General features: G+C 35.6%; 5 protein-coding genes across 5 annotated transcripts; all 5 read right to left on the reverse strand.

Moving 5' to 3' along the window:
- Positions 1-1,685: 1,685 nt before the first annotated feature.
- Positions 1,686-6,765, reverse strand: LOC106300519. Its single transcript, XM_013736672.1, has 3 exons — positions 6,409-6,765; positions 6,146-6,317; positions 1,686-6,051 (listed from the first exon to the last, which is right to left on the reverse strand). Exons 1-3 carry the CDS (start codon positions 6,523-6,525, stop codon positions 1,823-1,825), a joined length of 4,518 nt encoding a protein of 1,505 aa, XP_013592126.1. The 5' UTR covers positions 6,526-6,765; the 3' UTR covers positions 1,686-1,822.
- A 630-nt stretch (positions 6,766-7,395) lies between these two features.
- Positions 7,396-8,740, reverse strand: LOC106296575 (putative thioredoxin H10). Its single transcript, XM_013732736.1, has 5 exons — positions 8,425-8,740; positions 8,197-8,291; positions 7,955-8,098; positions 7,736-7,858; positions 7,396-7,649 (listed from the first exon to the last, which is right to left on the reverse strand). The coding sequence occupies exons 2-5, from the start codon at positions 8,233-8,235 to the stop codon at positions 7,500-7,502; spliced, it is 456 nt and encodes a 151-aa protein (XP_013588190.1). The 5' UTR covers positions 8,236-8,291; positions 8,425-8,740; the 3' UTR covers positions 7,396-7,499.
- Positions 8,741-8,839: 99 nt separating this feature from the next.
- Positions 8,840-10,647, reverse strand: LOC106296574 (quinone oxidoreductase-like protein 2 homolog). The gene is made up of 6 exons (XM_013732735.1): positions 10,232-10,647; positions 10,039-10,147; positions 9,852-9,943; positions 9,377-9,635; positions 9,167-9,310; positions 8,840-9,084 (listed from the first exon to the last, which is right to left on the reverse strand). Exons 1-6 carry the CDS (start codon positions 10,576-10,578, stop codon positions 8,989-8,991), a joined length of 1,047 nt encoding a protein of 348 aa, XP_013588189.1. The 5' UTR covers positions 10,579-10,647; the 3' UTR covers positions 8,840-8,988.
- Positions 10,648-11,067: 420 nt separating this feature from the next.
- On the reverse strand, positions 11,068-14,276 carry LOC106298412 (stomatal closure-related actin-binding protein 3). Its single transcript, XM_013734528.1, has 12 exons — positions 14,006-14,276; positions 13,466-13,774; positions 13,153-13,374; positions 12,929-13,075; positions 12,784-12,852; positions 12,633-12,716; positions 12,353-12,536; positions 12,153-12,269; positions 12,014-12,072; positions 11,792-11,923; positions 11,533-11,682; positions 11,068-11,450 (listed from the first exon to the last, which is right to left on the reverse strand). Exons 2-12 carry the CDS (start codon positions 13,748-13,750, stop codon positions 11,424-11,426), a joined length of 1,476 nt encoding a protein of 491 aa, XP_013589982.1. The 5' UTR covers positions 13,751-13,774; positions 14,006-14,276; the 3' UTR covers positions 11,068-11,423.
- Positions 14,277-16,902: 2,626 nt separating this feature from the next.
- Positions 16,903-19,002, reverse strand: LOC106297687. Its single transcript, XM_013733884.1, has 5 exons — positions 18,750-19,002; positions 18,542-18,641; positions 18,192-18,451; positions 17,808-18,017; positions 16,903-17,405 (listed from the first exon to the last, which is right to left on the reverse strand). Exons 1-5 carry the CDS (start codon positions 19,000-19,002, stop codon positions 16,903-16,905), a joined length of 1,326 nt encoding a protein of 441 aa, XP_013589338.1.
- Positions 19,003-27,144: the final 8,142 nt, after the last annotated feature.

Consider the following 27,144-nt stretch of genomic DNA (forward strand, 5'->3'; position numbering starts at 1 on the left):
CACAATGGGTTTTGGATTTTTGTTTGATGATCAAATCCTAAACCCTACAAATGAGTAGTAGTTGGCCTCTTGCACCCCGTGAAGATGTAACGTCTCATATGATATTGTTTGGACTAATCATGTTTGTTTAAACGATAAGAATGATCTTTGCTTGGTTTGTATATTTGCGTAGATTTTTTAAGAGACTTCCCTGAATTTTCCAATTAAACTTTGGCAAAATACATGAGATTAGAATAAAAAAATTGGATTATCCTTGAGAAACAAGGTGGCCGGGGAAAAAAATGTTTAACCTGTCTAAAAACGGCACGTTGTTCAGTTGTTTATATGTACGATGGCACAAAGTGCAAAAGACAAATGACAAACGAATCGTCAAAATTTGATTATAGCAAGGCAGGAGAAAATGCAACGATGCTCAAACTCTCAAGAACCAGGTATCTGCGTGGAATGACTATGGAATGACTCTTTTGGATGGGATTATGAACACATATGTCTTTGGGCGTATTCAAAGTTGCAAACTTTTGTAAGTAACATTTTTGGAATTAAGTAAGAAAATAAGCATTATTGTACATCGAGTAATTGGGAATCACATTGTGTTTTGAACTGGTTAGTCCTAAAACTCAGGTTCTTCTTTAATTTTCTAACACGTAGTTCTTTATGGATACATCCGTTTTGATTGGAGAAGGAAGACATTTCTCGAGAAACTAGAAGTAGAGGACAAGTAAGTAACTGACATGTCACGGTTGTAAATACTTGCTTAAAGATTGAAACTTTACTCTCTTTTTTTTCCCAGAGTAATATAATAAGTTAGTATACACTACTCATGGAAGTTTCATGTTGATTGTTCTGTTTTCCTTCTCTTTGAAGATAATAAAAGGAGAGAAGCCATTGGCTATATTTTTAGAATATCATGTGGATTAAACGTGTTCTGTTCCAGTTCAGGTTTCATAAACAAAATTTACTTTATTCTTCTCCTCTCAAACTTGCACCAAACTGATATGGCCTTAGTTATGTCTCAGTGGATATATATATCATTTAGAGCAGCTTTCTTATTGTTCATTCATATGATCTCGACTTTTTTTATATGTTGAGTTATACGCAGTTACTGATTTCTATTTACAGAAAAGTCAAACCTTTTCACTGATCTTTGTTATTTCGATTGTGTTAGCTTTGTTAGGTGCTGCATGTGTGATTTCTCTGAATGGAATGTTTATGTATTGAATCGTAAGTCGTAACAGCTCCTGGTAAATCATCTTTTTTTTGTTTCTTTTGTCTTTACTTTCTTCAGGTGGAATCTGTAACCATGTATCATTTTTTAAGTAAATGAAGAGCACAGCTCTATATAAAAAAAAGCCTTGAGAATGGCATGTATCCCTTCTCACAGACGACTGCTAGAGGTCGCAGGTTCGATTCTCTCGGCGCGGTGGTACTATGACTCTTCAAAAAAAATCCTAAGGATTTTCTTGGATTTGGGACACCGCTTACGACGGGGTCTAATCACTATAAAAAATTTACCCAAAACAGTTTTTAACCACGCGTCTCGGGTGGTCAAAGCGTTCCGTGGATCCCCAAGAGATCTGAGTTCGAATCCGCACCACACCAGATTTCCACAGCGCGTGGCCACCTAGGCTTTCACATTCTCTCTCGGGGGAATGGTTTACCATTTAAAAAAAAAATTGCTTATTGAAAACTGTACATATAATCCAGACACTTGCAAACAAAAATGAAACAATGTACACACTATCTTGCATCGCAGGTAAAGTCTTGGAAGTATGTGGGGAAAGATTTAGCAACCTTGCTGGAATGATTCTCTGTTTCACTTCCCTCAAGCTTTCTTGCCGAAGAACAATACATCAGAGAGTGATCCTGATGAGTTGATGGGAGAACGCATTGGTGAAACTATGTGGGTATGCATTGGTGAAGCAATTGGAGAACGCATCAGGATGTGCAGTGGGGAGCCAGTGGGAGTATGCATTGGTGAACTGAGAGGTGAAGTTTGGGTTTCATATAACGCAAGACGCAGACCCACAATCTCAGAGGGATCCGTTGTGTTATAGAAATGAGAATATGGTTCAGAGGTTAGTCCTGACCTCTCATTCTCTATCTGCAAATGCTCTAAATGGTCTCCCAACATATCTTCTTCAGCTTCACTATCTACTTCGGCCATTTTGCATGGGGACTCGTGGCCTTCAGATGCTGGTATGTTGTCTTCAGTGTCACCTTGCTGTTTAAAGGCCTGCCTTAGATTCACTTGCTTTTCTTGAGACTTCTCCAAATGAAACGTTATCCTCTCTTGCTCAAGTGTGTCATCATGACTGAGCCTGAATAAATTATCCCTTGGTCCAACTGTCTGGTTCAATACCACATTTTCACACTTCTCCAAGTGCAGAGATGGTCCGCTGTCTGCTATTACGCTTGCTTTAAGCGCTTTGGTTTCATAATCTTCCACCAGCCAAGGCTCATCCTTGTGACTGACAGATCTTTCTTTTGAAACTCCATGGTCATTAAAGGTGCCCCTTAAGCTAGATTCTGATGCATCTTCGTCCGGTTCGGGCATTGTCCCTAGCTCATGCTCACGGTGACTAAATGTTAAAACTCTCTCTGAAGTCCACTTAAATGTCTCATTCAGTTTCATTGATTCATTCTCGCACTCCAAGTGCAGAGGTACTGTATCTTTTGCCATTTCGCCTTCTTGTTGCGCCTTGCTTCTGCTATCAATCACCAGCCTGGGCTCCTCCTCATGATTCATCTCTCTTTCTTTTGAAATTACATGGTCGTTGAAGGTACCCCTTGAACTAGATTCTGATCGTCCATCAGCATCCTCGTCTGGTTCAAGCCTTGTCCCTAGCTCAGAGTCATGAAGACGAAACGTTGGAGCTCTTTCAAATGTCTCTTCCAATTTTATTGTTCCGTTTTCACCCTTCTTCAAGTCCAATGCCACCCTATCTTCTGTCATTTCGTGTAGTTGTAGCTCCTCCTCCTCCTCCTCGTGGAAGACATCTCTCAACTTTGAACTTTCATGGTTATTAAAGGAACCAGTTGAACTGGATTCCGATCTTCCATCAGGATGCTCTTCTGGTTCAAGCATTGTCCCCAGCTCATACTCATGCAGACGAAATGTCGGAGCTCTTTCTGAAGTCCGTTCAAATGTATCTTCCAGTTTCGTTGAATCATTTCCGTACTTGTCCAAGTGCAATGATGGCCCATCTTCCACCATTAGAGTAACTTTTAGCTCTTCGAATTTGTTCTCATCCATCAGCGAAGGCTCCTCATGAGCCACAGCTTGATTGTCATTGGTGGAATCTGTTGAACTGGATGATCTTTCATTCGCATCTTCTTCCGATGCAGACATTGTCCCTAGCTCATACTCATGCAGACGAAATGTTGGAGCTCTTTCTGAAGTCCATTCATGTGGATTGTTATGACATTCCTCCAACTGCAACCCGCCTCCTTCCAGATAAACTTGTTCTACTGTTCCGTAAGAGATCTCCAGATTCTCGTTTTCAGTAGCCATGTGATGATGAGATACCGACCTCTCTTCACCTCTCTCGCCTATGTTTGTCTCGCCCGTCTTCTCAAGAGAAACAACAGATCCATCTTCCACCATCTTGGTTGGCCCAAACGTTTCATTTATCTCGTATCTACCCTCCTCCTGTATCTCATGCCTTTCTGTGTTGCTCAACTCTTGTCTTTCGCTTGGTATCTCATACTCATATTTGGACTGAGCATCTTGAGATTCCTGAAATACAGCACTCGCTTCTGAACTTTCATGGTCACTGAAGGAACCCCTTGAACTGGATTTCAATCTTCCATCAGCATCCTCATCTGGTTCATTTATCGTCCCTAGCTTTGGCTCATGCCTGTGATTATGAAATGCCGAAGCTCCTTCTGAAATCCATTCAAATGGTTTGCTGTAATTCTCATAGTTGCTTTCATATTCCTCCAAATGCAAACCCGCTCTATCTTCCATAGTCTCTTCTTCCCATGTTCTTTCACCTGCATACTCGAGTCTTTCATAGGAATCTTCTACATTCTCGTTTGGAAGAAGATCCATTTGATGAGATGCCGATCTCTCTTCACCTCTCTCGCCTTCTATGCTTGTGCTGAACGTCTCACTCGCCTTCGTGAGAGAAACAGCTGATCCATCTTCGCTCACTTTGCCAGTATCATATCTTGATTCCTCTGACACAATATACCTGACACTGTCACTAATGGTCGTATCTCTTTCACTTAAGTTCTCATACTTGGACTGCTCCTCATGAGTCCTGGATGTTGTTACTGTATCCTCACCTGATTGGCCTATAAACCTCTGGTTCTCGTTCTGTGATGCAGCTGATATGATCTTTGTATCTTCATATGCTTCACCATTGCTTGAGCTGTTGTCACAGATTGAATCTCCAGTGTACCGAGATGTCTCCAAAATCAACACCGGTTTGTCTCCCATGCTATCCTCCCATTTACCTTCACCTCCATATTCTTCCTTCTCTTGAGTCTCCTCCCAATCAAACTCTTGACTGTCTCCGGTATTCTCAGACAGTACACGTGTTTCCCCACTATGAGAAACCGGTTTATCTGCAACTCTCTCAGCTTCTATACTTGAATCACTCATTCTTTCCTTCTTGTATACTGGAACCTCTAAGGACTCGCCTGATCCATCTCCAAACATCACTTCTGGCTCAAGAGTTTCATTCTTCTCATATAATCCAACCTCCTCTAGATCACAACTGACTCTTTCAGAAATGTTGTTATCCATCTCGGTTGACTTCTCTGAACAAGCTTCCTCAGATCGCTCTAGATGCTTTCTTGAAGTTTCTCCGGTACTCTCACTTGATGCAGATTGTTGTTCCCTCAACTTCTGGTTCAGGAAAGGCTGTAACGCCTCCAGTTTCGAATCTAATAATGTGCTTGATATTCTCCTTGTGTCTTCTTTACTCTTATTATCCTCAAACGTTTCCACATTCTGTCTCAAGATCACATCATCGTTGCTTTTGCAGATTCCATCTCTGGAGCCGTTGTCTGAACAAGTAAAATGACTGTCATCCGGATAGATCTCTTCGTGACCTTCTGAAGCTGAATCCTGATGATTAGTAACAGTCTCCTCAGCAAAACCAGGTGAATCAAGGACAGTATCTGCTTTCTCTCGAACAGAGAACTTAAGTACACCGGAACAACTGCCACATCGCACTTGATACCCCTTATGTTTTCCATGGAGAGACACCTGAGGAAGCTGGAGAAGTTCTAAGCAGTAGGAACAAGTTGCAAAAGGCGCTCCACCCGCTGAAGGAAGCACATAGCGTTTCACCACCGGCTTCTTCTTTCTAACATCCTTCTTTTTGTCCCTTTGAGATCTCTTCTCACGGCTTGTCCCACTCTTGGAATGCTCAGAGTATGTGGAACGTAGTGGCGCTTTAGCTGCTTGATAACTACGCTCAGAGTAGAGATTATGATACCGAGGATCATGAAGCTGATACTGAGAAGACGAGGGATAGTAGTTTTTATTAGATGTCTCACCAGGGAAACGAATTGGTGAAGCAGCAGAAGATTCTTGAAACCAGCCTTCTCTCTCCTTTTGCTTGAATTGGTTTGGTTGATGATGATGATAATAAGACTGCTCGGATGCAGAAGCTTGGGACCCGTGAAAGGGACTATTGTAGCCATACTCATACGCAGAAGAAGGGGAAGGACTAGCTGGATAGAAAGGAACCTGATATCTCCTCTCATGATGTGTCCACTCCGAGGCATTGCTGCGTGAGTTATAAGGAGAGCTTCTTGCTGAAGCAAACGCATCAGACTCACCGGTCACACTGAACTCATCAGCCCTTCTCATCCATTCTCTGTGGACATCAGATGTCTCATGCTTGTAAACAGTTTCCGAATCATAACCCCTTTCAACAGAAGGGGATGCCCTCGAGTTGTACTCCCGGTGAGTGCTCCTCATTGGTGTTTTACTACCAGCTTCTGCAGATTCTAACTGTGTACTTAAACTACGGTTTTGGGAATAAAGGAGGGCCTCTGGAATAGAGTCACCATTGCTTTCCAGGTCCCAACGTTTTGCTACATGTAAAGAAAGAGCACAAGAAACAGAGAACACTAAGCTATTGTGAACATGAGTAAGGGGTTATGGAGGACTTAGTGAAGGCTATTGTACCTTGGAGAATGGAGTTGCATCCACTGCATTTGTAAATAGTGGCATCTATAGGTTCTTGGAGAAGCTTGTGGCACTTGGGGCATCTCACGATTCTAGACTGAGAAGACAGTCCGGGTGCAGTTTTGGTCTTCATGCCTCTGAACATATGCTTCAAGTCTTTACCACTTACCAACTACAGAAAAAAGCATGCACAACAGCTCAAATCCAGAACCAGAGAATCGGTAATAGGAAGAATCAGAAGCCAAAGAGAGAAGAGAAGTCACCTTAGAACGGAAAATGGAGAGGAGCCTAGGTGAAGGTGAAGGTGAAGAATCTGGGGATGGTTCAATAGTTTTCTTGGAAGAAGATTGGGATCTGCTGTGTTTCTTCTTCTTCATCATGGTGACTTATCTTTGATGAATGATCTTTTTTTTTCTTTCTCTTCAGGGTACAAAGCCTTCTGTTGATGATGATCTTTCAAGCAAGCAAGGAGATATTATTACCATATGAATCAGATCAGGCACATGAACTATTATAAAAAAAATCAAATTGTATAATGGTCAAGGTGATGATGGTTCAACAGACTTGTCCTTGTTTATTTATTTCTTTTACTTATGGAAAATTAAGATCTGAGAGTTGCATTGATGGAGAGACAAAAGTTTTGGTCCAGTTCCTAATTCTTAACGACTGGTTCTGAAAAGTCAACTTTGGAGATCGCCAATACACAGCAACTTTATTATTGTCTTTATATTCTTTTGTATTTATAATAGATTGGATCTTTCTTTACAAAAAGAAAATTGTTTAGATATAAACTTAAAAATAATTCAACGTGCATCTTTGTAATTTGCAAACATAAAGAATAGTGTTGATGACCGATCCATTTTGAGCTTCAATAATACGCTAAACTCTTTCTAACGTTCGATTATGTGACTAGTAGCATTAGCAACACATTTCTATGGAAAAATCTTTCATTCTACTGCCGTGTTTGACACTTTGTTCAGGTTTTCAAATAGAACATAATCCACGTCTAAAAATCAATGAAGAATTTTTGAACAAATATGTACTAGAAGATTTTCTTTTACTGTTGGGAACATTATAACCATTTTAGAATATATATATAAGAGAAACAAATGCATTTTCACAAATGAGAACTAAAGAAGACATGGCTGCTATATAAACCTTCCTAACCAAACGCTTCTCCATCATCTCCATGTTGAACATAATCTTACCAAATGAAGATCTTGAAGGATTAAAAAAAAATCTCATGACACTTACTTCATCCGCAAGTAACTTCTTCAAATCACTTCCTCTGAACAAATTTGTGACAGACAACGGAAGAAAACCTAACTCTGTTTCTCTTCTGTTGGTTAATATTTTATGGTTTTTTGAGTAAGAGATCAGCAGCTGCAGCTGTTTTCTTCTGAAGCTCTGAGGTTTCAGCACCAACAAGTTTATCCATTTGCCTCCCATCTTTAAGGAACACTATAGTTGGTGTAGCTTCTACATTCCATTCATCACTAAACTCCTGTTTTATTTATTTTAACAAAATTTCAACCTCTAATCCTAAAACTTCATCTCAAAAATCACCAAGAGTTTTAGGTTTACACTTACAGCGAGTTCTTCGACATCAATGGTTACAAATATCATTGAAGGGTATCTAGAAGCAAGTTTTTTGAATACTGGTTCTATCTTTTTACAAGGTACACACCACGGTGCGCTGAAGTACACCACAAGCTGTTTAGTTTATCGAATGATTAAGTTAGTTACACAGATAGAATAAGAGGAAGAGTCATAAGAAAATGCAAACATGTTTTGAAGAAGGAAGCTTACAATCATGCCATTGTTGTTAGCTTCTGTGATCTTTTCTTCCCATTTCTCGATTTTGGTGACCGGATGGACCTTTCCTTTGGGCCCATGTTGGCTTCTGGCTTGAGCCTCGTCCTTGTTGCTGCTGCAGCATATACATGACCATAACTGTATACATAAAAGGAGTCTTCTGTTAAACATTCAATGGTTACAAGACTCAAACACAAATGTTGTAACTAACAAAGAACACAATATTTAATCATTACCTTTCTACAACAAGGAGTTCTTGCACAGCGGTTTCCCATCAACTTTTTACACAATCAAATCAAGATTTGCTTCTCATTGGCTCAACGTTCACTCCCTATATCAAAATTTGATCAATCAAAACGAACTGGCAAATTCAAATGACACATCTCATAACAAAAATGGTAAACTTGTGCCCTTGACCTAATCTAGGTATATCACAAATGATGAGGCTTAGGGAGAGAACTGACCTTCTTCCAGCTTTTGATGATTTGTGTTCTTGTATTCAGAACAGTTTCATTCTAAAGGGAAGGGATGCAAGGACACAATATGATTTTTTCTGTGGAAGATTGAAAGAAAAACATGAAGAATTCAGAAAAGGAGGGAGTCAAATCACAAGAACATTGGATAAAATCAAAATGAAAACGTTTTTTCTCGATGGAAAACTATATCTTCTTGACGATGCAGGTGGTTTTGATGAACCATAATAACTGATTTGCTAATTTTGTAAAAAGACAACATAGATATATCATTACAACCTTGAATCTTTGGATTATGTACTGGTTTCTTTTATGCTTAAACCGGTACTAACGGAAAAGACACAACCTTTTATCTTCCCTCGAACCAAAACCGGGTTTGCATAACACACCTCAACCAAAACAGTAACATACTCTGAAATTTTTATTCTGAAAAAGTGATTTCTACAGAATCCAAACAAAGTTATGATTATTAAATTCAAACAGGATGTGGTAAACTACATTATGACATAGTAAACTTAGAGAAACAGAATCAGTTCTCTTCTGTGGCTATAGAGACTATAGTTTTGAAGAGAGGGTGGCCTTGTGGTCGAGAGCAATCATCACTTTTCCAATTGCCTTCCTGTCTTTGATGGCCCCAAAAGCGAGATTGGACTGTAACTCAAACGGTAAGCTTTTTAGTTACATGTGTTGAGTTTTGCTATCATGATTCATGAAGATATATTAAGCTTTTTACCTGGGAGAGACTATAGGTATGAGAGATGTGAATGGTGATCAATCCTCTAGCAAGCCATGACAGTAACTCTCTGATGGAATCATCGAGAACATTGGGTTGGTGGATTTTGTAGCTGCCCCAATATAGACCATGAACGGTCCAGTTCTGCCACCAAGTTGTGTTAGATTCTCTCTAGTGACTCTCTATCTACAAGACAATCATTTTATTTACCTTCACAAGTGCTATATTAGCAGGAATCAGAGGTACTTCACCGCTTGCGAAACCAATCACAAGAATCTGAGCTCCCCAGTTGAGAACTTTCATGGAGTCCTTGGTGAGTTTCCCTCCTACAGGATCATACAGAACATCAACTCCTTTCAGCTTTCTTGTCTTGACGAACTCTTTGACGCTAGTAATAACATTCTCACTGCCTAAATCAACAACATGATCCACTCCCATTGACTTCAACAGCTGAACCTTCTCACTCCCTCTGGCAAAACAGAAAAAGATTCTAATCAAATCAAATATAATAAACCCAAAAACAAGAACCAAAAATCAGAGCCGATACTGGGCAGAAACATTCGTTTTAGCCCCAAATTTTAAAGAATTATTAAACATAAATAGCAAGATGACCCCCAGGTGTTTTTTTATTAAGATTAAAAATGTTTATGGTCTGCTTAATCTTAGGGCATGTCCATCAACCTACCTAGCAACTGCAATGACAATGGCTCCACAGATCTTCCCGATTTGAACAGCTGCAAGACCAACGCCACCAGCAGCGCCAAGAACCATCAAGACCTGCATCAAAATCAACAGAGTTTCTCAACTATTTTTTGCACAAACTCAGTGGGATCGATCATCAAGCAAGAAAGAAACTGAAATCAAACATATACCTGACCAGAGGTTAAACCAGCTCTATGGACAAGAGCAACATGAGAAGTCCCAAACGCAACGGGAAGTGCAGCTGCAGCGATCATGTCGCATCCTTCCGGTACAAGGAACCTGAAACAACACCACACCAACAACCATGAGCCACAGTAAACCAAGATAGAGAGAGAGAGTGTTTGTGTTGATCTAGTAACGAACAGGAGAGACTGGTCGGCGACGATGAACTGAGCGTAGGAACCGAGGGCGGCGAAGGAGCAAACTCGATCACCGACGCTGAATTTGGTGACGGATGGACCGATGGCGTCGACGATTCCGGAGTAGTCGGAGCCGGGGATGAAAGGCAACGGAGGTTTCTCCTGGTACTTTCCGAGAATCTGAAGGTAATTCGCGAAGTTCAAGCTCGTTGCTGTGACCTTGACTCTCACCGCTGTATCGGAGGTCAGAGGCGGGATCGGGTAGGTTTTGCTCACTTCCACCGGAGATTCTGTACTCCCTGGTTCCATCGCCGTCGGATCTCCTAGTTTCCGGCAAACCAAAGCCTCCATTGTTGATCTTCCTTACACGATCTTCCTCTGTCTCTTAGTTGTTTTGTCTTCGATGATTGGATATCTAAATATCTTATCTATTGTCTAAGTACACATATGACATCATTCCGAAACGACGTCGTTCCACTTGCACTTATATACATGAAACCAACCGTGCTTAAACCATTGTTGATCTCCCTTACACGATCTCTCTGTCTCTTAGTTGTTTTGACTATCTATGCACTTGGGTATGGAGTAAGTATACTATAAGGTCGATGAAGAGAGTATGGTTTCGCTAAATTGATCATGCCACGCCATTCCACTCTGTAATTGAATAACTTCTCTAGTGATAGTTATAGAATTCTTTTACGTTTCTATCAAAGACATGTACAATATATTTACTTACACATATTGGAGTCCTCTTACTTTAGTCTTTTATGATCGTTATGGCTCTGTGTTGATTTCTTCATACAGTAACATATTTGATAATGGAGTTAGGAAATTCTCATATGCTTGTAATAGTTACAATCCGCTGTAGATTTCTGATCTCACACTCATAATCTGATTAACAATGTTGCATCCTAAACATCAGAAAAAATAATAGAAATCAATTAAACAAACCAAAACAAATCAGACATGGCAGCCATATCAAACAGATGATCTGACAAAAAGGAAACAAAAAAATGAAATCTGCTGCCTATAATAAAAATCTGTGCAGCAACATTGGATGAACAGTGAGAAGCCAAACTTGCACCTTCCTTCTTTGAACCACAGTGTGAAACAAAAAAAAGTCAAACAAACAACACACACAATAACAAAAAAAAATCAGGTGGTTGGTTAATGACAATGTCTTGTTCACCATTTGTTTAATCATCTGGCCCAAGCAATGTAACCTGCATAGTTAAGAAAGCCTGTTATGTAACCACAGTGATTTCAAAGTCTAGAAATAGTATTTCAAGGATAGTTTTTGCTTACATTGCAATCAAAAGCGTATTTCCGAGCAAGGGCTATGGCTGTGTTACGTTCTTGTTCTGACTCAAAGGTTAGTGTGAAAGTTAGACTCTTTCTTGGTTGCCAGAACAACGCTTTGGCCGGAGCCTTAATATTGCCTCTAACTCCACAGAGCTGAATAATTAGTATACCAAAACAAAACCATATACATTTGTAAGAACTTTTAATTGAGTGTCAAAGAAATGTTTTTGTGAAATAGAATGACAAAAGAGTCTCTAGATACCTGCATGGATGTTGAATATATTTCTCTCGCCTTTGTGATCCATCCTCGAGACAGCTTTATCCTCGTTTTTCCAATAGTAAGTACATGAGATCGAGATGCATAGTCTTGTCCATTCATCTGTGATATAACCACCTGAAACAGAGTTGAATGTTCAGCTTACCAGAACATAAACTCCATGCAACTCTTTTTCTAAGTAAACAAGAAGAGAGTTGTATAACATACGCTGAAATCACTGTTGGATTTTTTCATCAAAGACTCTATTCGGGATTGCAAGCCAGCATCTGCAACTCAATAAGCCATACATTCACTTATTGTCCACTTAAAATGTTTGTAAACGTCTATTGGTTTTTGTAATACTAACCAGGATCAATTGGACCATCGGTTGTAACTGTGACTTTCTGTCCATTTGAAAGAATGTCTGCCTGTAAGATCCTCCCAACATCAAATGGTTCTGGAGCATATACTGCTTGGTTTGAACCTAAGAGCAAGATATGAACTGCTCAAAGCTAAACTCTATTTACTAAAAAAACAATGATGAAGCAAACAGATAGGTCCAAGTACCAGATATAGCTTCCCTTCTGCTAGTTTCACATGCTGCACGGTACCACTGGATGGAACAGTTGGAAAGATCTATGGCATTATCTGGAGCACTAACATGGATTTTTAAGCAAGAGCCGAGACTTTGCGTGCCCTCTAGAACAAATGGACATGAAATGGATTCCTCTGCTCTTTTGATTGTTGCTATCTTGAGATGTTTGATGGTTGTTGTCAAAGGAAAGAACAAAGAAGTAAGCAAAGAACGAATTAACTTCAACTATGTTGAATACTAATATAAAAATACCTCTTGATGAAGTCTAACAGAGTTCATATACTTCTCTTGAATTCGACTTCTTAAACCATGAAGCTCATGTTGCATGCCCATCACCTGCGTTATAATACTTTTTAGTGTAACCCATCAATTATGAAGCTATGAAAATGATGTAGTATAGTACCTTTGTTGGGTGATGCATGCGTTTGATCTGTCTAGCTTCCTGAACCTCCTCAGCCAATTTCTCAACATCCTGTATAATGTAAACATAAGTTGATTAGAAATTTTTAACCGTTACTATATTAGAACAAACAAACTAGGAAACTAACCGGTCCCTGAGCTCTAGAAGCCTCAGAGCTTCGCTTCTGTTCTTCAAATGCCTCTCCAAGTCTAAGCACAACGGCTCTTGCACTTTCGATCTCAGCGCATGCAAATGACTTTTCATGGTTTACTAGTTTCTTTGCATCTTCTGAAGCCTGACATCATGAGAACAAGAACTAATCAAAATCATTAATGATCTTGTTAGCAAAGTAACCAATAGACAACTTCAAACCTGCTTGAGGAAGTTTCCAAGTTTCTTCACTTCAAACTTTTCTTGAATTAGTTCACCTTCATTCTGAGTTAACTTCACAGCTAGAGCTTCAACCATGGAGATAGCTTTCTCCACATCTTTCTTGTTCTGCCCATCCGTGCGTCCTCTCATGTATTCTAAAGCATCTCTTAGCTTCTTCAGCATTACATGTCCCTCTAAAGAAGCCACCTCTTTTAGCTTTGCCTAAAACATTACACAAAACTCAGCAAAAAAATAAAAATAAAAGGGAGAGAAAAATGTTATGAGTAAACAGAACAGAGAGATGTGTACGAACCTCATCAGCCAAACTAACAGCTGCAGCCAACTTCTTGTCAAATTTACTAGCGAGGTCACGCACTGAAAGACGCTTGTGCTGATCAGACAAGAGCTGGCTCTCTTCCTCGACGGTTTCTTTCACTGATGGACCTTTCTCATCTTCTTTAGGTTCATCTACTATCTCATTATCAGGTCCTAACTTGTACGTTGGGAAATGGTTAGAAGCAAAGCTCACATCTGTTGATACTGTAAGAACTGGCTCTTGTAATGTTCTTTCTTCGGTTTCAGGACACACTTTCGTCATCTTTTTTACAGGATCTTTCTTTATCTGTTTTAGCAAGAAGAAGAAACAAAAGAGAAAATCACTCTCAAGAACATTCTCTTTTCACAGAGATTACTGCATTCCAACATGTTTACACTAAGTGAGAAAGAGACAGAGCATCGAACAGACGAACACATGTCGAAACTATAAAGGATAGAAAAGAAATGTTATGTTGGAGACTATACGACAAAAATCAAATAGAAATGAAAGACAGAAACAAGAAGAAACAGAGCTTACGGATATCTTGGAGACTCAGAAACAGAGAGTATCTTTAGGAAGACAGAAACAAGAAGAAGAAGAATAATAATAAGAAGAAGAAGAATAAAGAGAATTGGGTCTCTCTGTCTCTAGTCTTCGTCGTTGGGTATCTTTATCTCTTTTTAGCTTTTACAAAAGCGTCGAGACGACATGATAAGTGTAAAATGCAGAGAAGAAAAAAAAAGACACTTTTGTTCCTCTGAATCTTCTCTCTCTCTCCTAGCCAAAAATGCTTGTACTCTCTCTCCTCGCCAATACTGCTTACTCTCTCTATATATATGTGTGTGTTATCTATATCTCTCTTTTACGCCATCATCGTTAAAAACCCAAAGAGTGCAAGGAAGAAAAAAGAAACGATTATTTGTTGACAGTGTCCCGGTCTGGTTTCTGTTTGGTTGGATGACGCGCTGTTACATGGCGTTTGAACCACACGCTTTGGCGCGAGTTATGTGATTCGTTGTGGTGGGGCCCGATCCTTTGCATTCTTCAGTTTTTTTTCCCTTTCTTTTGTACCTTTTCTCTTTTTCTTTCACATTATTATTGATTTTGCGTTTTCTAGTTCGCTTTGGGGTTTGGATCTAAATTATGATTCCTTAACCACCACTATTATTACCAAAGCTCAAGCAAACAATCTAAAAAGAAATCAAAAGCTTATAAATCCAAGTTGATGCGAGTCTTAATACTTTACATTTTAATCCATAACTAATTTTAGGAGATCTCAGTCTCTTACCTAACCAATATAAAACACATCCGAAATTACAAAACTTATTAGAAAATCAGTAAAAGAGAGTTGCAAACATTATTGCAAACATTTTGGATAGTGGTGTGACACTTTTCAAACATTTGGCGTGTAGTCATGAGTACTACATTTGGTGGAATCTAATAGTACTAGTTGAAATGTCAAAACTCAATTAGTTTTCCCCTAAAGAGACACCGTCAACATTACGACTTCCCTATAAGTAACCAATCAGTGGAAGTTAAAATCATTTTCGAATTACATTAATTTCAAATTAAGCAAAAAAATATTTACGTCCAGAGTTAAGCATTATTTCGTTAAAATTTGTTGCATATCAAGGCATGGTAATCGCTTCAGGCCTGAATCGCTTGCACGCTAATGATTTTGCTTAAAATGCATATTTCATTTGGTAATTACGATTTAACGAATACAATAATTAGTTAGGTCATATTTATCGACTTCGTGGTCCATGGTTTATGTAAATTCGATAATCCATAACCGCATATAATCACGTTTAGACAAAAACAAAAATAATAACAACTGGACATTATCATTAATACCTGTAGGAGTGGGGACTATATCTAGAATCAACAAAGACATTAATATAAAGGAATTTTCTTAATTGAATTCCAAAATAAAAAATAATAATATTAAATCTTCACTAAAGTGTCAAAAAGGATAAGCAGAGCATGTGATAATCAGGTCACGTTAACATGAATAGACAGTTCAGAAATCATAATCTCACTTTTACTTTCTGTTTGTGCTATAATAACAAGAGAGTAGTATAACGAAAGACGCATTCGACTTATGTCAAAAAAAAAAAAAAGAAAAGACGCATTCGACTTTAATTAGATATCTATCAATTTAGTTTATAAATTAAATTTTGTAAGCTGTAAAGTAGTATTTCTTAACGTTAGATAATTATTAAATTTTTGTACATTAATGATGTGTCATCTATAACTATGATTAGCTCGAAGCATTAAGCGTTATGTATGGGGTCCATGGAATCCCATGAGCTTTTCTTACCAAAACCTAGTTAACTATACAAACACCATCTACTATGTTATAAATATCATAAGTAATCATACAAACACACACTATAATATAAGATCCATATTACCGAATTACGCAAGATATATTAAGATAAAATAGTAATTATCCATGTTTGGTGGGCTTTGGGTGCACTAATCACCTTTAGCACTTGCATGATTAAAAACGAGATACAGACAAAAGTGTGCATGACGTGGCTGGAGATCATTGGTTGGAATAAAAAACAGAATGGCGGGATGAAGTGGCTGCAGCGACGTGGATGCTACATGAACCATCGTGTTGCGTTGCTCTCTTCTCATTTCTCACCCTTCTCCGTCGTTATGGCTTCCGAGAAAGAGGCTGCTCTAGCCGCCATTCCTTCCGATTCTCCGAAGACCATGTAAGCCTTTTTCTATGTAAGCTATGCGATGTGATTTTGGCTGTAACTTGTGTAGTTAGCTCTTTCAGTAGGAACACTTTATGTTAGCTAATGTCAATGATGGATGAATAAATATTTCATTGCAATAGACTGACTGTCATTTTGTGCAAATCATAGAGATTCTCTTTGCTTTTTCAAGATCTTGTTATCTTATATTATCTTTTGTTGGAACGTTTCGTTTTCTTGAGCTGAATTGATGTTAGCATTTTATTTGGCTGTATGCTTCGAACATGCAGTTTTGACAAGATCATCAGCAGAGAAATTCCACACCACGTGGTTTATGAGATGACAAGGTACTTGAAACCCTTGTAACTCTTCAATATCACTGTTCCTATGGCATGTTTTCTCAAATCATTTTGCATGATTATGCAGGTCTTAGAATTTAGGGACATAAGGCCCCAGGGACCCATTCACATCCTTGTCATACCAAAAGTGAAGGATGGCTTAACTGGTCTCTCTAAGGTACCTAATTCACTTACACCTTTCAAAGTTGAACCCTCAAAATAGACTACAGCAAAAAGCATGACAACTGTTGAACTAATAACGTGTATGGTTATGGTAATGCAGGCTGAGGAGAGTCAGTGGCGGATCTAGAAACTATATGTATCAGGGGCAGAAATAAAAACTACTAGATAAAATATAGAAAACATTGTCATAAAACCGTACAAATCCTTACAAATGGATCCTACGCTCTCTCATGGATTGAAATCGGTTCACCACTGTTTCATTTGTAACAGATTCAAACAACTCCTTTTCAATATAACATACTAAACAAAACTCGTCTCCAATTCGGTTGCGTGTGGCTGTCTTCACTAATTTCATTGCAGAAAAGCACCTTTCAACACTTGCAGTAGCAACATGCAATGTTAAAACCAACTTCAAGAGCCTATAAACTAAAGGATGTACAAGGTGCTTTTTTGTTTCCACCATTAGACGAGAAAGATCTCCAAGATTCTTCAAATTCTTAAACTGTTCATCATTTCTTATATTGTCAATGTAGATTCCAAGATGGTGTTCCATAGATAGACGCTCTCCAAAGCTAAAATCATCTGGATAGAACTTAACCAATCTCAACAGCTTTGACTTATCAAACTGACGGAAGGAATTGGCAGGACTTAAAGAAGCCATGCAAATAAGCAAATCAGTGTTTACCTCAGTAAATCGATCATTAAGCTCTTGAAGTTGCAAATCCATAACAGTGTAGAAACAATTAACCTTGTAATGATGCAGATTGGTTACACCTGTTTTTTTCCTTGGCCTCCTTAAATCCACAAATTCTTCATCCATCACAAGCATAGTAGCTTTATTCTTTTTGCAGAATGATGAAACTTTACACATTAGCAAATCTCATCCATCTTCTCGAAATTTTTGCAACTCCCGTTTAGTTGAATCTACAAGTGACATGGCATTTGAAATATCTTGATTCTTCATTTGCAAAGCCATTGACAGATTCTCAGTTACTCCCAAAATAAACAGCATCAACTGTAAATAGAACACACAATCGAATGTGTGAAAATACTTGAGAAGACCATATGCTTGACATCTTTTTGAGTCATCAGCGCCTTCATCTTGAAAACTTTCAAGGATTTCTATGACTGAAGGAAACAACTCAACCAGACGCAGCAAAGTTTTATAGTGAGAACCCCAACGAGTATTTTCAGGCCTTGGAAGAGAAATCTCTTGATTTTGTCCCGTTCCAGTGTTAATGTCACCACTGTCGATCCCTTCCTCCACCCTCTTTCGATTCATATCAAGAAGTGTATCTTTCCTCTTGCAAGAAGCCACAACCACATTCAGCAAAGTCGAAACCATGTCAAAAAAATTACTAACTTCAAAGCTCTTTTTCGCAACTGCCACCACAACTAGTTGAAGTTGATGAGCAAAACAATGCACATAATAGGCTGAACTATTTTCTCTAGCAACCAATGCTCTCAGCCCATTAAACTGTCCCTTCATATTGCTTGCTCCATCATAACCTTGTCCTCTCAACTGTTTCAGGCTCAACCCATGTTTTGCAAACAAGTCATTAACTGCAGATTTCAGAGATAAAGAAGACGTTTCTTTTACATGAGTAACTCCCACAAATCTCTCTTTTACTAATCCACTTTTATCAACAAACCGAAAGACAACAGCCATTTGCTCTTTGTTAGAAACATCTGCAGACTCATCGACCATCAAACCGAACACTCCATGATCGATTTCTTCCATGATAGATTTCAGTACTTCTTGAGCAAAAGAATGTACAATATCTTTCTGAATCACTTGAGAAACCATCTGATTATTTTTTGGAGCGTTCTCCAAAATAACCTTATTTACAGCGTCATTTTGTTCTCCGGTATACTTCAAAAGCTCTACAAAGTTTCCTTTACTAGCAGAATCTTTTCCTTCATCATGACCGCGAAAAGGTAATCCTTGTCGTAACAAGTACCTAGAAGCATCAACTGAAGCATTTAACCGGATGCGATATTCATTTTTCACCACATCGCCTTGCTTATAAAAAGCATGCACAATTGACTGACCTTGATTCATCAAATCATCACATCTCTTAACAGCAATATTATGAAAGCTATTAATTCCACCTACATGCTCAGATAAAGCCTCGGGTTTTTTCCAACAAGAAAAACCTTCAGTCACAAAAGCATAATTTCCACCTTGTTTTGGTATGTCATCTCTGAACAAATAGCAACACAAACAGAATGCTTTATCTTTGGAGACGATGTACTCTAGCCAATTACCATACTTCTCAAACCAAGCTGGATTAAACCGCCTCATTGCTGTTCCAAACTTTTTCTTTTGAAAAACATGACCATAGGGTTGACATGGACCTCTAGTTAAATATTGCCGCCTTACTTCGTCTTTTTGATTCGGAAGATACTGCGATATCTTTTTTCTTTCAGCTGGATCCCATGGCAAAGAATCCAAATCATCAGAGTTATCCAATTTATCCAAATTTCTTTTAGAATTGGAAGCACTCGTTTTGTTATAATATCGCTCCATTTATCTGCAAATCAGTAGAAATAGTAAATTATTGTAAAGTCAACTACATTAAGACTTTTAACATGTTACTAAACTAAACACAATTCATCATATTAGCTAATAAGTTTTTCACGTTAAACTCAAAATCATATATAATAATATTGGCTGAGTCTAAATTTATTCTACATTAACATCACAAGTCACAACCTTAAAGCATATCATCAGACAATTCAGGAACAGAAAGCAATAAAAAGAGAATCAAACAAACATTTAAAATAGATATAATCATATAAACTAATTAAATAAATAGAAAAGAAACTTACATGGACAGAAGATTTCGTGAGTGATTCTAGCCGGTGGAAAAAAATTGCAGGGGAAGAAGAAGTTGAGAAGACGACGAGGAGCACACGTGACCTAGTTGATTTTCCTAAAACAAATATCCCTATTTTCTATCTATTTAATAAAAAACTATTTTTATTTAAACTGGATTAGATCTGCTAAATTAAATAAAGTCCAATTCACTAAAATATGGGATTGTAGATATAAAAACAAATTCAGACTTTTGTTTTATATTTATATGAATTAGAATATTTTTAGTTATAGTAATTATTTAGAGTATAGGGGGCAAAGAAACAATATAACAACAGGGGCATAACTTCAATTTGTTATAAAACTAAACTAATTTTAATATTTCCATGGTAGGCAATTGCCCCCCCAACCCTCAACGTACCTCCGCCTCTGAGGAGAGTCACATCGACATCTTGGGCCGCCTTCTCTATGTTGCCAAGCTTGTAGCAAAACAAGAAGGCCTAGATGACGGTTTCAGAATTGTGATCAATGATGGTCCACAAGGCTGTATGTATTAATATATAACTCTACATCTTCAATAACCATATTCACACATCTAACAAAGGGACCTCATGGTCCTCATCGTTGATGTTTTTCACCTTCTTGTGTGTTTTGCAGGTCAAGCGGTGTATCACATTCATGTTCATGTTATTGGAGGACGCCAAATGAACTGGCCTCCTGGATAAAAAGATCTCATCTACTAGTGACTGTTGTCCTGGTTATAAGAGGAACCGTCAGAGTTTGCTATTGTAAGTATTGTCTTCTGTCTTTACAAAATAAAAGGCTTGGGACATTTTGACCAAAAAAAAAAAAAAAGCTTGGGACATTTTGACCAAAAAAAAAAAAAAAAGCTTGGGACATTTTGACCAAAAAAAAAAAAAGCTTGGGACATAATATCGTTATGCTTAAGAAAACTTTGTTTTATGTTAAGAAAAGATTATTTGACTCTTAACTTTTGACTTTGTAAAACATTCAATGGTAAAACAAGTTTGAAGCTTTTGAGTAAAAACAGAGAGCCATCTTTAAAGCATACCTGAGACGCATGAATTGACAGCGGTCATTTCACTGCGTGTTCATGAGCATCTGCAGGCTCTAGGAGTGGCAAACATGGCATATGTCATCAGTCCATCTTAAAATTAACTAAATTTAGTGATAAAAATGATCTATATTTATATTTATGTTTGTTTCCTACGACAAAGGTTCAAAATATTATGTTTAACCAATTATAATAAATAAAAACAATTTTGTCCAAAGGTCCAATATAGTTTTAAGTCGGCACTGCATCTGCACATAAATATGTATTATATAAAGCTTGGTAGTTGTCACCTCTGTTGAAGTGTGAATTCGGGTAACTGATTAAGAATTCAAAAATCCGAACCAAATCTGGTATAATAAAAATGAATCTTAACCGATCTGAACTCGACATAAATATTGAATGGATTTTTATCCAAACTGAACACGAATCCAAATGAATATTCGAAGAAACTCAAAAAATTCAAAATATCAAAATAACTTGTACCAGATCCGATTTCAATTCTTGATATGTTCAAATATATACTAAGATATTTTTGAGTACCTAAAATAATTATTTGTTACATAAATAATTAACTCAAATATTTAGTTTAATATATATTTTAGTATTTAATTTATATTGATGTTTTTATATTTTGACAATTGAAGAATAAATATGCTTTCGAAGTTTAAACAACTTTGTTTTTTAAAGTTTAAATAGTGTTTTAGGTTTATAAAGTTGTTAGTTGTTAATTTTAATTTGTTTACGTATATGTGTGATATTGTCAGGTATAGTTCAAGGAAGAATGTCGTATGGTTGATACACGAGTTTTCCAAAGTTATTTTGAAGGACAACAACATGGTTTGAGGAAACTACAAATTCAAATTTATTAAAATATTGGAAACACATTAATTTAATCAAATAAAAATCAATATATTTGGAACCCATAACTCGATTAATATCCGAAACCGAAATTATTGTAGGTTTAATTAAATTTTGGACATGTAACTAAATCCAAACCAAACTCGAGTAAATTTGAACTGAAGATTATCCAATTTTTATAATATCTTAATGGAGCTGAAATTCATGAATCCTAAATTTTAAAACCCAAATGAACCCAAACTAAAACCTGGTTGCGATATATGATTGTTCAATCCTAAGAAATTTTTGACTATAATTTTTTTATTTTAGTTTAGTCAGAATTGATTCAGTTGAATAGTCACAAAAGGAGAGAAGGAAACTAAAAATCGACAAAAAACATCTGAAAATTAAAAAGTAAACAAAATTATGTTAAAGAAAAATATGGAGCCACACTAGTAGGTCTTATGTTTCTGTGGTTTATGGTCTACTAGTGGTATTTCGGTGCTACGCGCCGGGTTCAAATGTTTTATTCTCTAATGAGTTCATACATTCATTTGATATTGGTTAGTGCATGCAGAATAAGTGTTTTTTTCTGATTGATTTAATAAAAATAGAATAAATAGCTGATAGTTGCACCAAAGTAAATATAATTGAACTTAAAACATAAAGTAAAGTTGATGTTCCGAAAGGAAAAAAATGTAAATGCATGTGTTTGTTTTGTGATTATCTTGTTCGAAGGAAAATAATAAATTCATTCATCCTCTTAAAATAGTAACAATCCTCGTATGTTTTGTTAATGTCATGGATGTGGCAAGGGCTTCATTGTAGACATGTTTACGTTAAAAGGTAAAACGTTTCAAATGTTATACTCCAAATACGAAAATTTAGTAGGCGATAAATGTTGAGGTGATGGAAGTTGCGGTGGAGAAGTAATGAGACGTACGTCCGAAGAGCTGCCAGTGATTGTTGAGGCTAGACTCGTGAGTGTGAAGATGAGCTCTTCAAGTATGCTAAGTGTCTTCCTCATCATCACAATTTGTCATTTTCATATTTAGATGTTTAGACATTCTAAAAATATTCATAATGTTCTAGGGTCATATAAAAGTTTATGCCTTTATATTTCATATTTTTTTTACATAATGTTCTACATACATCTAAAATTGTCGTGTAAGACCGTGATATGCCTTTTTTTTGCTAAGCAGCCGTGATACTTTAACCGGCATGTTATTTTGTCTATGTTCTGAGCCGAGCATGGTCTTAAGCTCTTAGCCTTCAGAGTAAATTTTCCAAAGGTTCAAGTAGTGAGATTGTAATTACGGTAAAAATACATACTCACAAAAGTCAAAAAGTCAAAGTTCAAAGAGAAGACAACTCGCAATATAATCATGTTTTATTTTGTTACTCATTCTTTTTGTAACTTGCAAGTCGCAATATAAATTTTTAATTTAAATAAATTATATTTTGTGGTGTTTTATAAACATAAGATATTTTGGGTTAATTGGTAAGTTTTTGTAAGTAGAAAGTGTTAGTAACAATTATTAATTAAATAAAGATAGAATCTTTTTAGAATATTCATTTTAGAGTGAAAAATAGAATCTAATATATTAAAACAAAGTCCTATTTTTATCTACCTAAAAAAGTTCATTTTAAATTTTGGACTCTTTCGGTTTCCTTACTAGCCTACCTTATATATTGGACCTATACAAGTTTGTTATCATAATAACTATATACACGCTAGCTAAATAATATAACTGGTTCACTTTAACTAAACCAACATCTAATATACTAAAACCATCCGAAATTAACTGATATGTTAACCGGTTGACTTAAATTAAACCAAACTCTAATATACTAAAACCATCCGAAATTAACTGATATGTTAACCGGTTGACTTAAATTAAACCAAACTCTAATATACTAAAACCATCCGAACGTAGCCGATATATTATTTGCTATTATAAGAACAATAAAATAACTCTAATTGGACATCATGTAACAATATATTATCGTAACAGGTTCTCTTCAGCTCACTACGTGCAATAGAAAATGTCAAATTATGAGTTATTTGGTTCACCATACAGAACATTCCAATAGGTGAAAAGATAAATTTAAAACCACAATATTATCTTCATACAAGCTACTCTCATATAGAGTTTTGATCATTTTCACCATTTACATTACATATGTTTAGTTTGAGCTATTAAACCCAAAGCTTTAATTAAACATTTCCATTCATATCAATGGTCTAATTTCAATTTTAAATAGATTAGATTAATTATCTATAATAAATCGTAGACTAAAATATTCTAAGCACATCAAGAGGAGATTTTAGCAAATCTAAACTAACGTGTCATGCAAACAAAATCTTTTATATATTAATTGAGAATCATTTAGAAAACTGTAACTTAAATTTGTAGTACTAATTAAAAAAAGATCATGCTTAGGTCTCACTTAATTAAGATGATAACTTAGTTTACGTGACAGTTTAAGAATCAATTGAAAAAAATGTTGGTCCAAAATCCAATTACTATAAAACATTATATTACCCTAATAAGAAACGTGTATTCTTTCCTAAAATAAAAGCTATGAAATTACCTAATATGATTAACATATATACGAAAAAATTAATAATAAATATTTGATAACAATTTTTGCATCATTCCTCATTTTTTTTTTAATTTTATATTATTAAGAAATTAAACAATCACATTAACCATATAATAAAAAAAATTATATTTTTCTTATATGTTATATTTTGAATTTTTTAAAACGACTTTAAATTACAAAAAAATATTAAAAATCCCTTTAAAAATTTTGTGATCAATGACTTAATTTTTTTGTTATAACAAGATATAAATGATCATACAATCGTATTTATGTGAATTTTTATTTAATATATATATATATTAATATTAATTTTTTTTTAAATTAAACTATGTACCATTTAAAAATACATAAATATGTTAATTTTGAAATTTGCCTAGAACCAATATGAACCATCATCATTTTCTTAAATGGGCTTAGAATTTTTTTTAATGATTAACTAAAAGAAACACGTATACAGTAAAGTGTGTTTTGGTTTAAAAATTATTGCATACCCAAAATCAATATGAACCATCATCATTTTCGTTTAATTTTTTTTTCACAAAATAAATATAGGGTTGGACAAAAAATCTGAATCCATAAAAATCGAACCAAGGCCGATCCAAAGAATAATATTGAACTTTAACCAAAAATGGTTAGATCTCTGAATGGGTTCAAAATTTTGATATCCAGAGAGCATGAACAGAACCCGATCCAAACCATAATATTTTAGGTATCTGAATATATCCGAACAAGATTTATATACTTAAATATATTTATTATTTTTAAATTTAATATCTAAAAGAATATACAAAATATATAAGACGTTTTTAAGTTGTCCAAAATACTTGGAATTATATACAAATAGTTATAAGTACATATTTAAAATAACTAAATGATACTTATAATACCTAAAATACTTAAAATATCTATTGATTTTCTAACCAAATATTTAAGCTAAACCAATTTTTATGTCAAGTTTAAGTATTTTGGCATACATTATTCAAATTTATATGCTATATAATATTTTTATTTTTAGATTTTGAAAACTTTAAACTATATATGAACTTAAATTTTTGAAAAAAAAATTAAATATGTTATCCGAAGCCAAACTCAAACCAAACACGCAAAGATCCGAACCAAACCAAACTCTCAAGGATCTGAATCGAACCAAATGGTACTTAATGTCCATCTCTAATCAAATGTAAAAAAATTTATTGATAACAAAATGTATATTGTTTATAATATAATTGTAAAATAAAATATAGAGTAATACATTAGAGATGTTTAAAAGCTTCGCAAAATTCCATAACATAGTATAAGTCATATGACTACATAATATATATACATGTGCTACATCTAAGTATATTTGGTCTCGCAAGGAAATACAAAATGGGCTGGTTGGACTAACTGATACAAAAACCAATTATGTTTTCTCAGCTTAAACGAAATGCTTGGAAAAGAACATAAAAGGCCTAAAGGAAAATAATCTCATAATCATGGGCAAATCTATAATAAGAGAAACACAGATCTATAATAATATTTGTAGAGTTTATAGTATTATATTACCATAAATCAACAGACTAAAATCTCTAATTCCGCAATATATTTGACTCATAATTTCCATATCTTTTATAGGATTTTTTTCACATATTTGGTGATTAAGAATGTTCTACAAATCTAAATCAAGGAAGCGGCGGATATTTAGTTTCGTAACGAATCGAATCATATCCACTAAATCTCGCAACTCTTTACTAACGTAACAAGCTGTCATATTCAAGATATGAAAGTATCACCACGTATACAGCGATATTTGGGGGAGGGCAACATTGAAACGTTTCACAAAGGGGAACAAAGAGTAAAGACCGTTTTTATAGCTAAATCCCCCATATAATCTTTTTTTATTCTCACAATTCACAAATCAACCACTAACTCGAAAATTAAGAGTTTTGACCCTCTATTGGTTACTAAAAAATTAATAGGAGAAGTTGATTAATACGATAAGTTATAATGTTACTAATGATTAAACACTGTTTTAACGATAAGTTAAGTTTTAAATAACACTGAAGATTGCTATAGTATCGATCAGATTAAAACCTGAGAAAAACATTTATCATGGTGTTATAGAATAATATAAAACATAGGGGTGTAATTGAAAATCCAGGTAGGTTAAGAAAAACATTTTATAAAAAAAAACTTTAAAAAAAAGGACAATAATAAGAGCATAAAGTCGAGACCTTTTGCAAGGTCAGCCTTTGCTCAATTTTGTTTGGAGGACAAAAAAAAGCTTGAAGCTTTCTCCTTTTGGTTCATCTGGGGAACACGAAGCAAGACGAATTAAGTCAAACTCCACACTATTTTTGAAGGTGAGACTTTCACTAGTCTCGTCTCGCTTCTCTTTTTCATTTTCCAATGGAAATCTCGTTTCTTTCTTATCAATAAAGGGCTAGATTTGTGGGTTTTTCCTCTTCTCCCATTTGCGCTGTCAGTTTTATGAGAGTCACGACAACGACGGTTTTTGGGATCCAAACAGCTAACATTTGGTGATTCATTCAAGAGACTTTGAGAAGAAATCATTTTAGGCCCAATTAACTGTGATAGCCCAACGTTCTTTGAGTCAAGAAAGTAACCCTCATGCAAATCGATTTTTTTCAATCGTTGAAGTTGTGTTTTAGGTGGGACACGTGGTTTAAAATGCCCCATGCGTACTGCTGATGTGGCACAAGAAAAAAGGAGAAAAGTCTCTTTTATTAATATACTAGATTTGGACCTGTGCGTTGCAACAGACTTTATTTGATATTTTAATTTAATAAAAAATATTAAATTTTTTTTTTTTTTTAAATTATTTTTTCATATGTTATGTGAAATTTATTTTATAGTTAAGAACTCGTTTACACACATAAGTTTCAGTTAATATTTGTTAGAGCTAGAAAAAACATCCAAACGTAAAAATTTAAACCGGATCCAACCCAAAATAATAATTATAATGAAATAAAAAGGAATTTAGAAGTTAAATAAGGCCAAGAAGCAATGACAACATTATACACTTTCTTATGTACTAATTTAATGTTTTATTAAACTTATCTGATGTTAAATAATTTTCTTGATTCATTATTTATTAATGATATATTTTC

The sequence above is a fragment of the Brassica oleracea genome, chromosome C6, assembly GCF_000695525.1.
Source record: "Brassica oleracea var. oleracea cultivar TO1000 chromosome C6, BOL, whole genome shotgun sequence".
Classification (NCBI taxonomy): Eukaryota; Viridiplantae; Streptophyta; class Magnoliopsida; order Brassicales; family Brassicaceae; genus Brassica; species Brassica oleracea.

What these genes read in the sequence shown, in the direction of transcription:
- LOC106300519 (XM_013736672.1), bottom strand. Translation starts at nt 6,525, where the DNA reads ATGATGAAGAAGAAGAAACACAGCAGATCCCAATCTTCTTCCAAGAAA. An exon ending in TCTCCATTTTCCGTTCTAAG is followed by an intron (nt 6,318 to 6,408) that starts GTGACTTCTCTT and finishes TTTTTTCTGTAG; the next exon opens with TTGGTAAGTGGTAAAGACTT. An exon ending in ATGCAACTCCATTCTCCAAG is followed by an intron (nt 6,052 to 6,145) that starts GTACAATAGCCT and finishes CTTTACATGTAG; the next exon opens with CAAAACGTTGGGACCTGGAA.
- LOC106296575 (XM_013732736.1), bottom strand. Translation starts at nt 8,235, where the DNA reads ATGGGAAACCGCTGTGCAAGAACTCCTTGTTGTAGAAAG. An exon ending in CTAACAACAATGGCATGATT is followed by an intron (nt 7,859 to 7,954) that starts GTAAGCTTCCTT and finishes TAAACTAAACAG; the next exon opens with CTTGTGGTGTACTTCAGCGC. An exon ending in TTGATGTCGAAGAACTCGCT is followed by an intron (nt 7,650 to 7,735) that starts GTAAGTGTAAAC and finishes TAAATAAAACAG; the next exon opens with GAGTTTAGTGATGAATGGAA.
- LOC106296574 (XM_013732735.1), bottom strand. Translation starts at nt 10,578, where the DNA reads ATGGAGGCTTTGGTTTGCCGGAAACTAGGAGATCCGACGGCGATGGAA. An exon ending in GTCGCCGACCAGTCTCTCCT is followed by an intron (nt 10,148 to 10,231) that starts GTTCGTTACTAG and finishes GTGTTGTTTCAG; the next exon opens with GTTCCTTGTACCGGAAGGAT. An exon ending in CTGGTTTAACCTCTGGTCAG is followed by an intron (nt 9,944 to 10,038) that starts GTATATGTTTGA and finishes ATTTTGATGCAG; the next exon opens with GTCTTGATGGTTCTTGGCGC.
- LOC106298412 (XM_013734528.1), bottom strand. Translation starts at nt 13,750, where the DNA reads ATGACGAAAGTGTGTCCTGAAACCGAAGAAAGAACATTACAAGAGCCA. An exon ending in CTGTTAGTTTGGCTGATGAG is followed by an intron (nt 13,375 to 13,465) that starts GTTCGTACACAT and finishes GTAATGTTTTAG; the next exon opens with GCAAAGCTAAAAGAGGTGGC. An exon ending in CTGTTAGACTTCATCAAGAG is followed by an intron (nt 12,537 to 12,632) that starts GTATTTTTATAT and finishes AAACATCTCAAG; the next exon opens with ATAGCAACAATCAAAAGAGC.
- LOC106297687 (XM_013733884.1), bottom strand. Translation starts at nt 19,002, where the DNA reads ATGAGGCGGTTTAATCCAGCTTGGTTTGAGAAGTATGGTAATTGGCTA. An exon ending in ACAAGGTTATGATGGAGCAA is followed by an intron (nt 18,018 to 18,191) that starts GCAATATGAAGG and finishes TGCTGAATGTGG; the next exon opens with TTGTGGCTTCTTGCAAGAGG. An exon ending in AGTCATAGAAATCCTTGAAA is followed by an intron (nt 17,406 to 17,807) that starts GTTTTCAAGATG and finishes TGCAACTTCAAG; the next exon opens with AGCTTAATGATCGATTTACT.